Here is a 12,672-nt window from a genome sequence, read left to right on the forward strand (position 1 = left end):
CACGCGGCTCCACTTCGTACACACATGGCTCCGCTCACCTCGTACACACGGCTGCGCTCCATACACTTCGTGCACACACGGCTCCACTCCGTACACCTCGTACACACACAGCTCCGATCCGTACACCTTGTAGAAACACGGCTCCGCTCCGTACACCTCGTACACACACGGCTCCTCTCCGCAAACCCCGTACACATGCGGCTCCGCTCCGTACACCTCACACACATGCGGCTGTGCTCCGCTCTGTACACCTCATACACACAGCTACGCTCCGTACACCTTGTACACACACAGCTCTGCTCCATACACCTCATACACACACGGCTCTGCTACATCCACCCTGTAAACCCCTCCTGACCCCACACATAAACTTCCCCTCATCCAGCACCATGACAACCAGCACAGCAGAGTCCTGCACATACCAAGCCCCCATCATGTGACCTCTGACTCCTCCCCTCCTGTGACCTCATCACAGGTCCTGTGCACACAGAGCAGAGCAGCCATCGCTTCAGGCCAATTGCAGCTTGGCAGCCACGAGCGCCTGCAGCTCCGCGACCGGGCCCCTACGACCGCGGTAGATAGCCCCTGCTTGGCAGTCGGCTCTGTCACAGCTTCCAGCCGCAGTGCATTGTGGAAGCGACACAAGCGCCGGAAGTGTGTGACAGAGTTTATTGGTAATTATATATTAGATGAACCTGCAATACTTTATGCTGTCCGTAACTTAAATAAAGCAGCAGAAGAAACGTGCCTGTGTCTACCTCTGTGATCAGCTGAGTGAACCGGTCTACCACAGTTGGCTGTAAAAGTGCAGACAACTTCCACAGGGAGCGCGTGTAACCACTGTGGATGCCCTGCAGGTCTTGGGTGAGGTTGGCAGTAAGCCAGGAAGCAAAGTCAGACAGCATGGAGAACCTGACTAAGCACCTTGTGAAAGCACAACAGCTGGCAGAGGAGCATAAACAGCTGGCACATCGGGAGACAAGAAAGCTGCTTAGGCAACAGACCCAGCCAGAGCAGCAGGAGGACAGCTCCAACAATAGCAGCAACAAGACCAACAGCAGCAGAGTGAGTTGCAGAGGCGATTTATGGGAGACTAGAACCCCTCCTCCAATCCAGGTGATGACTAAGTCCTAAAGGTGGTAAGATGAGCCATGCAAAAGATGACCCCAGGTGATGATGTTGAGGCATTTTTGACTGTGTTCGAAAGAGTAGATGAGCAGTGGACCCCTGTTTAACTGGTGAACCCCAAAAAGCTTATTATGACCTAGCCTTACCGGATGCACAGGAGAAACTGGGATATAGGCATGCTCAGGAATGACTATGGCTGTTAGAGCTCAAAGTGTTCACCACTGGCCAATATTGTTGTGACAAACCCCCTTTTCTCTCAATCTTAGACCTACTATATCTGGTACAGAAGTGTTGCAGCCAGAGCCCTCCACCCCAGCCCAGATGGTTGAGTGAGTTGTTACAGACAGATTTATCCATTCCCTTCCAAGGCCGGGCCCAGGGAGACCCCCGAAATGCTGGTTGGCCTAGTGGAAAGGTACATGATGGTCGAGTAGTCCTTAAAGGGAAGGTGCCGTGATTTTAATTTTTGTATTAATAATTATTGATAATATAATCAATTATTTTTAATACAAAATTAAACTACTTTAATAGTTTTTTATTTACCACTGGGGGGCTGCCATTTTCACTAGTGGGGGCATGTTTGTCTCGTCACGACACTTACACACCTCACTTACGGCAGCCATGGGCATAAGAGACTGTAGTAGGACATTGACCACATCTCTTACATTGAGACCGCTCCTCCTGTCTCTTATCTGTGACCTGGGCATGCCTCCTGGGCTTGTCCAGATCACAGCTGTGTGAGAAGATCGCGGTCATTCGTTGTAGCCCGCAGCGTATGCTGTGGGCTTTATTTTCCCGTCATCGCACACACTACTCAGTGCATGCAATGACAGGAGCTGCCGGGGAGTGAGGGTACGGGGTAGGGCTGGACTGGTGAAATGTCAGAACGGTTGGTCCCTCTAATGGGCCACTCGATCACCTCCACTCCCTCTTCAGCATGCACGTCAGGCAGCATTAGCTTGCCTTGCACACACAATCACGCTGCACTGATGCAACCAGCAAGACTAGGGACCAGGGGCAGCACTGTGCTGTTCTGTGCCGCTCCTTGGTCCTGCTGATTTCAATTCTGCAGTGCGATCGTGTAGTACACAAGCAGGGGTAGGCTGGACAGGTCCTCGTGCAGAAGTTTTAGGCCTTCCGACACTGTACTGTACCATAGAGTTGTACAAGTGCCAGCATATCCAGCATTGCAGAAACGGCATGATGTGAGGGTGGATGTCACCTGCCAGCCGGCCGAGCTGACAGGAGCTTCTGCGCTGAGGTCAGCAGAGCAGGGGGCCAGGGCAAGAGGTGTCTGGCAGGGTTGGATCTTGCCTTGCGGTGTCTGCAGTCAGGCTGAGGCAGGTGAGATGATTTATTGCCCAGCTTGAACCTTAACACAGATTGGGTCGCAATGTCAGTGGGGTCATCGGCTTCAGCTTCGCCCGATCTGTGTGTAAGATCAAGCTGCATCAATAACTCAGTCTCACAGCAGACAGCTGCATACAGGATCATAGGCTGCAGGACATCACACACTGCATATAATATATAGAGCCACCATATGATGTATAGCCTGTAGCCCGGTCCATGAGTGAGCAGTCAGTGCAAATATCATAGTACACACAGTGCACAATTGCACATAGTACATACAGTGTACAGGAGAATATGTCACTCCTATATCCTTTACTATATGCACAGACATCTGATCTTATTTACAGGATAATATGTGATGGTAAAACATCTGATGTCTGTACACATAGTAATATATTACATGACACATTATCCTGTATATAACATCCAATGTCTGTACACATAGTATTGGATATATTAGGGATATAATATGTTGTGTGTACAGACATCAGATGTTGTATACTGGGAAATATGTGACCGGTGTAATACCTGATGTCTATAGCCACAGTGTACAGTAGCGTAGCTACCAGGGTGCAGAGTGGACGGTTACCCTAGAGCCTAATTTATCAGCATGTATATTGCGCATATACAGTTAAGCCCTGCGGTAGATCTCCCGGCACAACCATTCTCTGTTCTGTAGACTACAGATCACTTTATTAATCAGGCCTACTGAACAACCGAGGTGCCAACGCACGCTGAGGACGTCAGAGTCCTGGTACGTTGCCGTCATCGCGCTGCATTGAGACTCTGACGCTCAGTGTGGGAGACGGCACTATTACAGTACGTTGCCTTGCTGCTGGACTCGTCAGGATCCTGGGTTAGGTGAGTATATGATTTTTTTTTTTTTAATTAAAACTTGTGGTGTGATGTGGGGCATCATAAACAATGGGGGGACCCTTATACATACAGTTGTGGCCAAAAGTATTGACACCCCTGCAATTCTGTCAGATAATGCTTAGTTTCTTCCTGAAAATGATTGCAAACACAAATTCTTTGGTATTATTATCTTCATTTAATTTGTCTTAAATGAAAAAACACAAAAAGAATTGTCCTAAAGCCAAATTGGATATAATTCCACAACAAACATAAAAAAGAGGGTGGACAAAAGTATTGGCACTGTTCGAAAAATCACGTGATGCTTCTCTAATTTGTGTAAATAACAGAACCTGTGGCACCTAACAGGTGTTGGCAATAACTAAATCACACTTGCAGCCAGTTGACATGGATTAAAGTTGACTCAACCTCTGTCCTGTGTCGTTGTGTGTACCACATTGAGCATGGAGAAAAGAAAGAAGACCAAAGAACTGTCTGAGGACTTGAGAAACCAAATTGTGAGGAATCATGAGCAATCTCAAGGCTACAAGTCCATATCCAAAGACGTGAATGTTCCTGTGTCTACCGTGCGCAGTGTCATCAAGAGGTTTAAAGCCCATGGCACTGTGGCTAACCTCCCAAGATGTGGACGGAAAAGAAAAATTGCCAAGAGATTTCAACGCAAGATTGTGCGGATGTTGGATTAAGAACCTCGACTAACATCCAAACAAGTTCAAGCTGCCCTGCAGTCCAAGGGTACAACAGTGTCAACCCGTACTATCTGTCGGCGTCTGAATGAAAAGGGACTGTATGGTAGGAGACCCAGGAAGACCCCACTTCTTACCCCGAGACATAAAAAAGCCAGGCTGGAGTTTGCCAAAAATTACCTGAAAAAGCCTAAAACATTTTGGAAGAATGTTCTCTGGTCAGATGAGACAAAAGTAGAGCTTTTTGGGCAAAGGCATCAACATAGAGTTTACAGGAGAAAAAAAGAGGCATTCAAAGAAAAAAACACGGTCCCTACAGTCAAACATGGCGGAGGTTCCCTGATGTTTTGGGGTTGCTTTGCTGCCTCTGGCACTGGACTGCTTGACCGTGTGCATGGCATTATGAAGTCTGAAGACTACCAACAAATTTTGCAACATAATGTAGGGCCCAGTGTGAGAAAGCTGGGTCTCCCTCAGAGGTCATGGGTCTTCCAGCAGGACAATGACCCAAAACACACTTCAAAAAGCACTAGAAAATGGTTTGAGAGAAAGCACTGGAGACTTCTAAGGTGGCCAGCAATGAGTCCAGACCTGAATCCCATAAAACACCTGTGGAGAGATCTAAAAATGGCAGTTTGGAGAAGGCACCCTTCAAATATCAGGGACCTGGAGCAGTTTGCCAAAGAAGAATGGTCTAAAATTCCAGCAGAGCATTGTAAGAAACTCATTGATGGTTACCGGAAGCGGTTGGTCGCAGTTATTTTGGCTAAAGGTTGTGCAACCAAGTAATAGGCTGAGGGTGCCAATACTTTTGTCTGGCCCATTTTTGGAGTTTTGTGTGAAATGATCAATGTTTTTTGCTTCATTCTCTTTTGTGTTTTTTCATTTAAGACAAATTAAATGAAGATAATAATACCAAAGAATTTGTGATTGCAATCATTTTCAGGAAGAAACTGATTATTATCTGACAGAATTGCAGGGGTGTCAATACTTTTGGCCACAACTGTAGTGTGAGGGACCTTGAAACTGTGTGGGGGACCCTCATACTTTTTAGGGACTAATTCAGCAGCCAATACACAGCTTGTGGACTAATGCAGGGGCCCTTATGCAGCTTGTGGACTAATGCAGGAGCTCTTATACAGCTTGGGAACTCATGCATGGGCCCTTATACAGCTTGTGGACTAATGCATGGGCCCTTATACAGCTTGGGGACTAATACAGGGGCCCTTATGCAGCTTGGGGACTAATGCAGGGGCCATTATACAGCTTGGGAACTAATGTAGAGGCCCTTATACAGCTTGTGGACTAATGCATGGGGACTAATACAGGGGCCCTTATGCAGCTTGTGGACTAATGCAGGGGCCATTATACAGCTTGGGAACTAATGTAGAGGCCCTTATACAGCTTGGGGACTAATTCATGGGCCCTTATACAGCTTGTGGACTAATGCAAGGGCAATTATACAGCTTGTGGACTAATGCATGGGCCCTTATACAGCTTGTGGACTAATGCAGGGGCCCTTATGCAGCTTTTTGCCAAAGCAGGACCCTTTTGCAGCTTGTGCACTAATGCAGGAGCCCTTATACAGCTTGGGGACTAATGCAGGGGCCATTATAAAGCTTTTGGACTAATGCAGGGGCCCTTACAAAGCTGGGGACTAATTCAGGGTCCCTTATACAGCTTGTGGACTAATGCAGGGGCTATTATACAGTTTGGGGACTAATGCAGGGGCCATTATACAGTTTAGGAGATAATGTAGGAGGGCATTATACAGTTTGGGAACTAATTCAAGAGACATTATACAGTTTGAGAGCTAATGTGTGCGGGCCATTATTCAGTTTGGGGACTAATGTGCGGGGGCCATTTTTCAGTTTGGGAACTTATTCGGGGACCATTATACAGTTTGGGGACTAATTCAGGGGCCATTATACAGTTTGGGAGCTAATGCAGGGGCCATTATACAGTTTGGGAACTAATTTGGAAACCATTATACAGTTCGGGGACTAAAGCGGGGGCCGTTATACAGTCTGATGGCTACTGTGGGATTCATTCAGTATTTTGTGGGAGCAGTGGGAACATCATACTATGTATAGGGAAGTTGTGGGCCCTTCATACTCTGTATAGCGGCGCTGTGGGCCCAATATATTGTGTATAAGGGAGCTGAGGGTCCATCATACTGTGTATTGGGGAGCTGTGGGCCCATCATACTGTGTATTGGGCAGCTGTAGACCCACCATACTGTGCATAGCGGAGATGTGGAACCATCATACTGTGTATAGTGGAGCTGTGGGCTGGGTGGGGGGACCATGTGTCATGTCCGCCATGTCTGCCTTGTCTGTTTTGCCTCAAGAACCCCTGGAGCGGTGTGCACGCGCATCTCGTGTCTGCTATCCTGCATGTTCCCTAGAGCAGTGTGCACACTCACTTCATGTCTGTTAAGCTGCAGGATGCCTGCATTTCTGCTCTGCCTTCTGTGATCATCTCGTCATGTCTAGAATCCCTGATCATGTGTCCTTCCTATGTTCTAGCATAGGCTGGTTCTGCATTCGTCTCTGCATGTCTGAAACCCTGATCATGTGACCTTTCCTAGGATCCTGCACTGTCCGGTTCTGCAATCATCCCTGCATGTCTGGAATCCTGATCATGTGACTGCGCTCTGTGATCCTAGAGGATCTGAACTGGAACCTCTTCCCTGGTCCTGACCCAGAAGTGGTGGTGCTATGCCCTATATCAGACCGCCCCTTCCTATGCTCAAGGCCTGAGTATTGTGTTGCTTCTCTGCATGGCTGCTTGGTCTGTGGGGTTGCTCCCTCTATTCTGTGCCCTTGCACTCTGCTCTGTCGTGCGTCTCTGCACACGCTCCATGCTCGTATTCCGTCTCTTGTCTTGTGCTTTGTCTCGTGTTGTCCTCCGTGCTCTGTTTGTCCTCGCTATGTCTTCTTGTTATGTCCGTTTTGTACCCTGTCCCTGGCGTGTCTCCTACACGTGCAGGCCTCCGTCCTGTATCTCACCCTGGCGTGTTTCTACACGTGCAGGCCTCGTTCTGTGTCTGTCCCTGGCGTGCCTCTTTACACGTGCAGGCCTCGCTCTGTACCCTGTCCCTGGCGTGTCTCCTACACGTGCAGGCTCCGTTCTGTAACCTGTCCCTGGCGTGTCTCTACACGTGCAGGCCTCACTCTGTGTCTGTCCCTGGCGTGTCTCCTACACGTGCAGGCTCCGCTCTGTACCCTGTCTAGTCCCAAGGCTCTTACTTGGCCCGGCTCTGGGATTCTGCCTACGCGCCGCTGCTAGACTCTGTCCCTGTCCCTGACGTGTCTGTCTACACGTGCAGGCCTCCGTTCTGTGCTCTGTCCCTGGCGTGCCCCTCGGTATGCGCAGACCTCGCCTTGTACTTTGTCCCTGGCATGTCCTTTGCATGCGCAGGGTCCTGTCTACTACTCTATGCCTTGTCTCTGATACTTCGTGCGCTCTTGCACTTTTCGTACTAGGCTTTGCCGTGCTGTCTGCACGCGTCTCTGTCCTGTATCTTTGCCTAGCCCTGCCTTGTGGCTCCGTGCCTCCGTGCACGTGCCTGGTCGCCTGTGCCTGCCTGGTGTGCCTCAGCCGTGCCGCCTCTAGCCGTGCTCGCCTATGTGCCTCAGCTGTGCCCCCGTCCAGTGCTATAGTGGTTTCCGGCTGTGTGGTCGCAGCGGTGCCGCCTCTAGTCGTGCCCGCCTGCTTATGCCATTGTCGGTACCACCTGCCGGTGCCCCCAGCTGTGGTCTCCGTGCTCCCTTGCATACACGCTGGTTCTCGCACTGTGCCTTTTCGTGCTACTCTTGCACAAAGCCTTTTTCCTCTTTTGCTCTGCTCTGAACCCTAGTTTGCCTGCCGGATTCCGTAACCTGCCGACCACTGCCAGAGGTCCAGACCTAGATGACTGCGGCCTGATGTCTGGAGCTGATGTCCGTAGCCTGATTCCTGGACCCTGTCGGTCGATGCCAGCACCCCAGATTGCGATGCCATTGAACCCCGCCCTGGCGTGCACTCGCACGCGCAGGCCACCGTCCTTGCGCTCCTCCCTGGCGTGTCCTCGCACGTGCATGCCTCCGTCCTTGTACCCGTCCCTGGCATGCCCAGGTCTCCGTTCTGTGAATCTGATCCTGGCGTGTCTCCTTGCACGCACCCTGTTTTGTCACCTAGTTTGTCTGCCGGATTCCTGAAGCCAGCTGACTACTGCCGGAGGTCTGGAGCCAGATGTCTACACTCTGATGCCTGGACCCTGTCAGCCCTTGCCAGTCTTCCGGAGTCCGATTCCTCGCACCCTGCCTTGGACTTTGGCGTGCCCTGGCACGCACCTTGTTATATGGATTCTGTGTGTTCACATTTTGCACCTGTTTTACCTTGAAGAGTTCCTCATGCCTTGGACCTCGGCGTGCCCTTGCACGCATCTTGCTTTGTGTTCTTTGTGTGTTCACCTTTGCACCTGTTGTACCCTGAAGTGTTCCTGAATGAAGTTTACTTTAACTAATGCCTTGTCTCGTCTTGCTTCCTGAGCCGGCCATCTGGTCCAGCAGCCGTGGTGGCTCACCCCCTTGGTCGTGCCCCTGACACTCCCTGTATAGGGGGTGGTTCCTCACTAGGTCAGCTCGCCCTAGGTGGGTGGGTGCCACGGCCCAGAGGGTCCAATCATTCAAAGAAAAACGACTCAGCGTAAGCTGACGCTCGTCACACCATGTCTGCTAGGCTAGAGGGGTTATTATACTTTATTTTATTTATACATTATTTTTCTGTGTGTGTGAGCGTGCTTGTGTATTTTCCTGTGTGTGTGAGCGTGCATGGGTTTTTTCCTGTGAGTGTGCATGTGTGAGCATGCATGTGTATGAGCATGAGTATGCATGTGTATGATTGTGAGCATGCATGTGCATGAGTGTGAGTGTGATAACTGAGTGTGAGAGTGTGCATGTGAGTGTGCATCTGTATGTGCATATGTGTGAGTGTGAGCGTGATGAGTGTGAGCGTGATGAGTGTTTGAGTGTGTATGTGCATGAGTGTGAGCATGCATGTGTGTGAGTGAGTGTATTTTCCTGTGTGAGCATGCATATGTATTTTTCTTTGTGTGAGCATGCATGTGTGAGTGTGCGTGTGTATTCTGTGTGTGAGCGTGCATGTTTATTTTTCTGTGTGTGAGCGTGCATGTGTATTCCCTAGTTTATGATACAGCGAGCAGCACCAACTAACAGAATCGTTGCTGTCGGACATCTTTAGTGACTGTTTACTAGTCAGTATAACTTTGCAGTCACTAGCAAAATGGCTCCGCTCTTTGATCCTAAGTCTTATCCTCTCTTATCCCTTAGCAAACACCCAGAAGTGAAGGGGATGAGTGTCATCACACATGTGAGCAGATTCAGCCCATATTTACTGCAGTCGTAATGTGAGCTAGTTGTACACTAGGTTTTTGTCGAGATTTCAGTAGCTGCTCCCCCTAGTGTTTAAAAGTGGAAATACCAAACCTTTTGCTAAATTATTTTACTAAATTATGAACAAATGATACAATTTTTTAAGAAAATTTAACATTAATTCTTTACATTTTTTCAATTGCTGACAAATTTTTTTTTTTGATTGCACCTTCCCTTTAAGGAAACCGGGACAGTGACTAATGAGGCAGAGATTCCTGAATTGAGGGTTTCTGGGGGTAATTTTGGGACTGCTCAAATGCGAGATCTGACTTTAAAAGGGGCATTTGACAATGTGACTGTGATAAATAGGGCAGTCCCAAAATTACCCCCAGAAACCCTCAATTCAGGAATCTCTGTCTCATTGGTCCCTGTCCCGGTTTCCTTAAAGGTAAAATAATTACTAAGTGTAATTCTTCTTGTCCATGTGCATTCATGTGGCTAGGTTTTACATATATCACCGCAAATTCATTATATGTTTTTTTGTTTTTTTTTACCAGTGATTAAAGTACTGTATATGCACATTACATTGTGTATAGCCCATTGTCTATGTATCACAATAGGTTACTCTTCTTATTATGGCTATATAATCCCTCTATTGCTTGCTGGGTTACTTGGTCACAATTCCAGGCTGAATATACATTGAATTCTCATGATATTTTGAAGTAATTTGCACTAGCACTTCTTTTCATGATATTAAAACTTTTTTTGCACTGTAACCTAGAGCCATATTACCAGTATGTATATTTATGGGATATTATTGTATCCATATTATAATATGTTCTTATGATGTATACATAGATTTACCACAACGTCACTTTCTTGTCTGTTAACAAATTTGTTGAAAGAGGGTTGTTTTGTAATTTTCTGTGTAACCTTGGCCCCTGCATCTCTGGTATCTAGCAGACTTTAAAATTTCCCTTTAATGTATTGTAGATTTAAATAAAGATTATACTTTTTGGTTTATACTCTGTGGTGGTGGCTTTCTTCCCCCTTGTGGTTAGTGATACTCTAAGTTTTGAGTTCTCTTGCCCATAACTAATTTATGCTTGGACATTCTTGTTTTAAATATGATGATTGCAGTAATGGGAATGTCCATCAGAGACTCTTAACAACCCACTGACCATTTATTGTTATTTAGACAATATCTACAATAGGTGACTGATTTGCTGTGTGACAGATGTAACATGTCCTAGAGAAGCTTCTTACATCAGTGCCTCTCTCATTGTTCTACTGGTAGTTGTGATTATCGTTAATTACATTATTAGTATAAAGACACCACATTTATATCCTAACAATCACGGCTCACATAGTCAGTATACCATATATAACACCAAAAACCAGACTAAGATACCGCAAATATAGTAACAAAAATTATTATTATTAATAACTCATTAAAATATTAATAAAAAAATAGAAAAGATGCCACAGGTACCATGACAATAGGTGGGCACCCCGGGTAATATCACAGACAATCAATATTGTTATAGTGTGGGCATTAAAGATCAAATACTAATACAATGTAGTCCATAGTATTGGCACTAGTATTACAGTACCCCTTCAATAATAAATCCATCACACAAACTCTATACAGATACAAATACATCTTATAAATATAAAAAATAAGTACATGAATCCAGTGATACCGGCATAGTGCAAACAAAAAAAGAGAGAAAAGCTATAATAACCAATGCCAATATGGTTATGCAATCAAACCTAACCCTTTCATATCATGACAGTTCATATACATATTGATAAATGCATAAGTTTATTACCCGCACATTCTTCAGATGTAGTTATCTTAAACACCCGGGAGCCCACCACACCCGACGCGCGTTTCGTATTAGTAGTAGAAGTTCACCTGGTATTCTGGTCTTCCCAGTTTATATCAGATCTATGTGCTACACAGGCTAGAACACTATTGTTTGACTATTTAAAATTAAAAACACACGTTGTTATAATAATCTTACTTGTCGTTTTTTTATTCTCTCCATGTTTAGACTGCATGGTTAAGTTTTCTGCTGGTATAGAACTTTATTATAATGTGATGTGATGTTACATCAGTCGTGTACTTACCCTCGCAGGTTTCATTTAGAAGAATGAATCCAGGATCGCAATAGCATTCATAGCTGCCATTCGTGTTCGTACAGGATACATTCACTCCACAAATAAGGGGATTTTCAGAACATTCATCAATATCTGCAAAATAATGTAAAGAAGATGTATTGGCTGATAGATACAGTAGGTTATTCAAGAAGTTGTAGGATAATATAGGAAATAAGGAAGGTCTGTACAGAACGCCCAGGTGTAACATTTGTACTTTTGGATATCTATTATGTGAGGTGAGGAACATATATACTCACCCGTACATTCCGTCCCATTACCAGAGTACCCATCCCTGCATGTACAGATGTAGGAGCCTTCAGTGTTGTTACAGTCCGCCCAGAGACTGCAGTCGTTCGCTGTTGTACACTCATCAATGTCTGTGCAGTTTTCTCCATCATAACCTTGGTGACATTCACATTTGTATGAACCAGGTGTGTTGGTACAATTTGAATGGAGTGGGCACAAGTTTTCATTTTCCAGGCATTCATCTATATCTGCAGTGTTAAGAAAAAAATCTAATAAGCAAAATGCCATAACAACTGTGCAGTTTTTTAGTGGTGGCAGCCACCTTCATGAAGTGTATTAGATGTTGTCCCAGGCTGATAGTTATTTGCAACATGATGTAATAATATAATAACTTTACAGCACCACATAAAGTATACATTGGCGTTATTAGAGTCCCATGGGCCCCGGAAAAATTTAGACCTGGGTGCCACTTCCATGTTGGTCAGATGTAAGCGCCTTTGTATCATTCTAGATTCTATAATGACATACACGTTTAATAATGTCCCTATCATTGCACCTTCCTATAAGTCCCCTGTCCTGGCTCCTTCCTGTAATATTGTCCCCAATCCTTTCCCCTGACTATAATAATATCCTCCATTCTGTCCCTTTCCTGTAATAACGTCCCCATTCTTGTCCTTTTCCTGTAATAAAGTTCCAATTTCTGCTTCCTCCCTGTAATAATGTCTCTCATCCTATGACCCTTACTGTTATAATTTTCTTAATTCTGGACCCCAATCTGGTATAATGACTTATTCTTATTTTTAGTTCAGAATTATTAAGGTAACTGTTTTTATCAGAAATACTGTATA

The 12,672-nt window shown here is 46.0% G+C and overlaps 1 protein-coding gene across 1 annotated transcript in view; it reads right to left on the minus strand.

The window, feature by feature from the left end:
• Positions 1-12,672, minus strand: part of LOC141100709 (uncharacterized) — a 424,196-nt gene that overhangs the window by 312,732 nt on the left and 98,792 nt on the right. The window contains exons 34-35 of the mRNA XM_073589356.1: positions 11,836-12,072; positions 11,549-11,671 (exon numbers count right to left, since the gene is read on the minus strand). Coding sequence (XP_073445457.1) covers positions 11,549-11,671; positions 11,836-12,072 — 360 coding nt within the window. The remainder of the gene's footprint in view (positions 1-11,548; positions 11,672-11,835; positions 12,073-12,672) is intronic.

The sequence above is a fragment of the Dendrobates tinctorius genome, unplaced genomic scaffold, assembly GCF_039654945.1.
Source record: "Dendrobates tinctorius isolate UK_male_01 unplaced genomic scaffold, ASM3965494v1 ptg000107l, whole genome shotgun sequence".
Taxonomy (NCBI): Eukaryota; Metazoa; Chordata; class Amphibia; order Anura; family Dendrobatidae; genus Dendrobates; species Dendrobates tinctorius.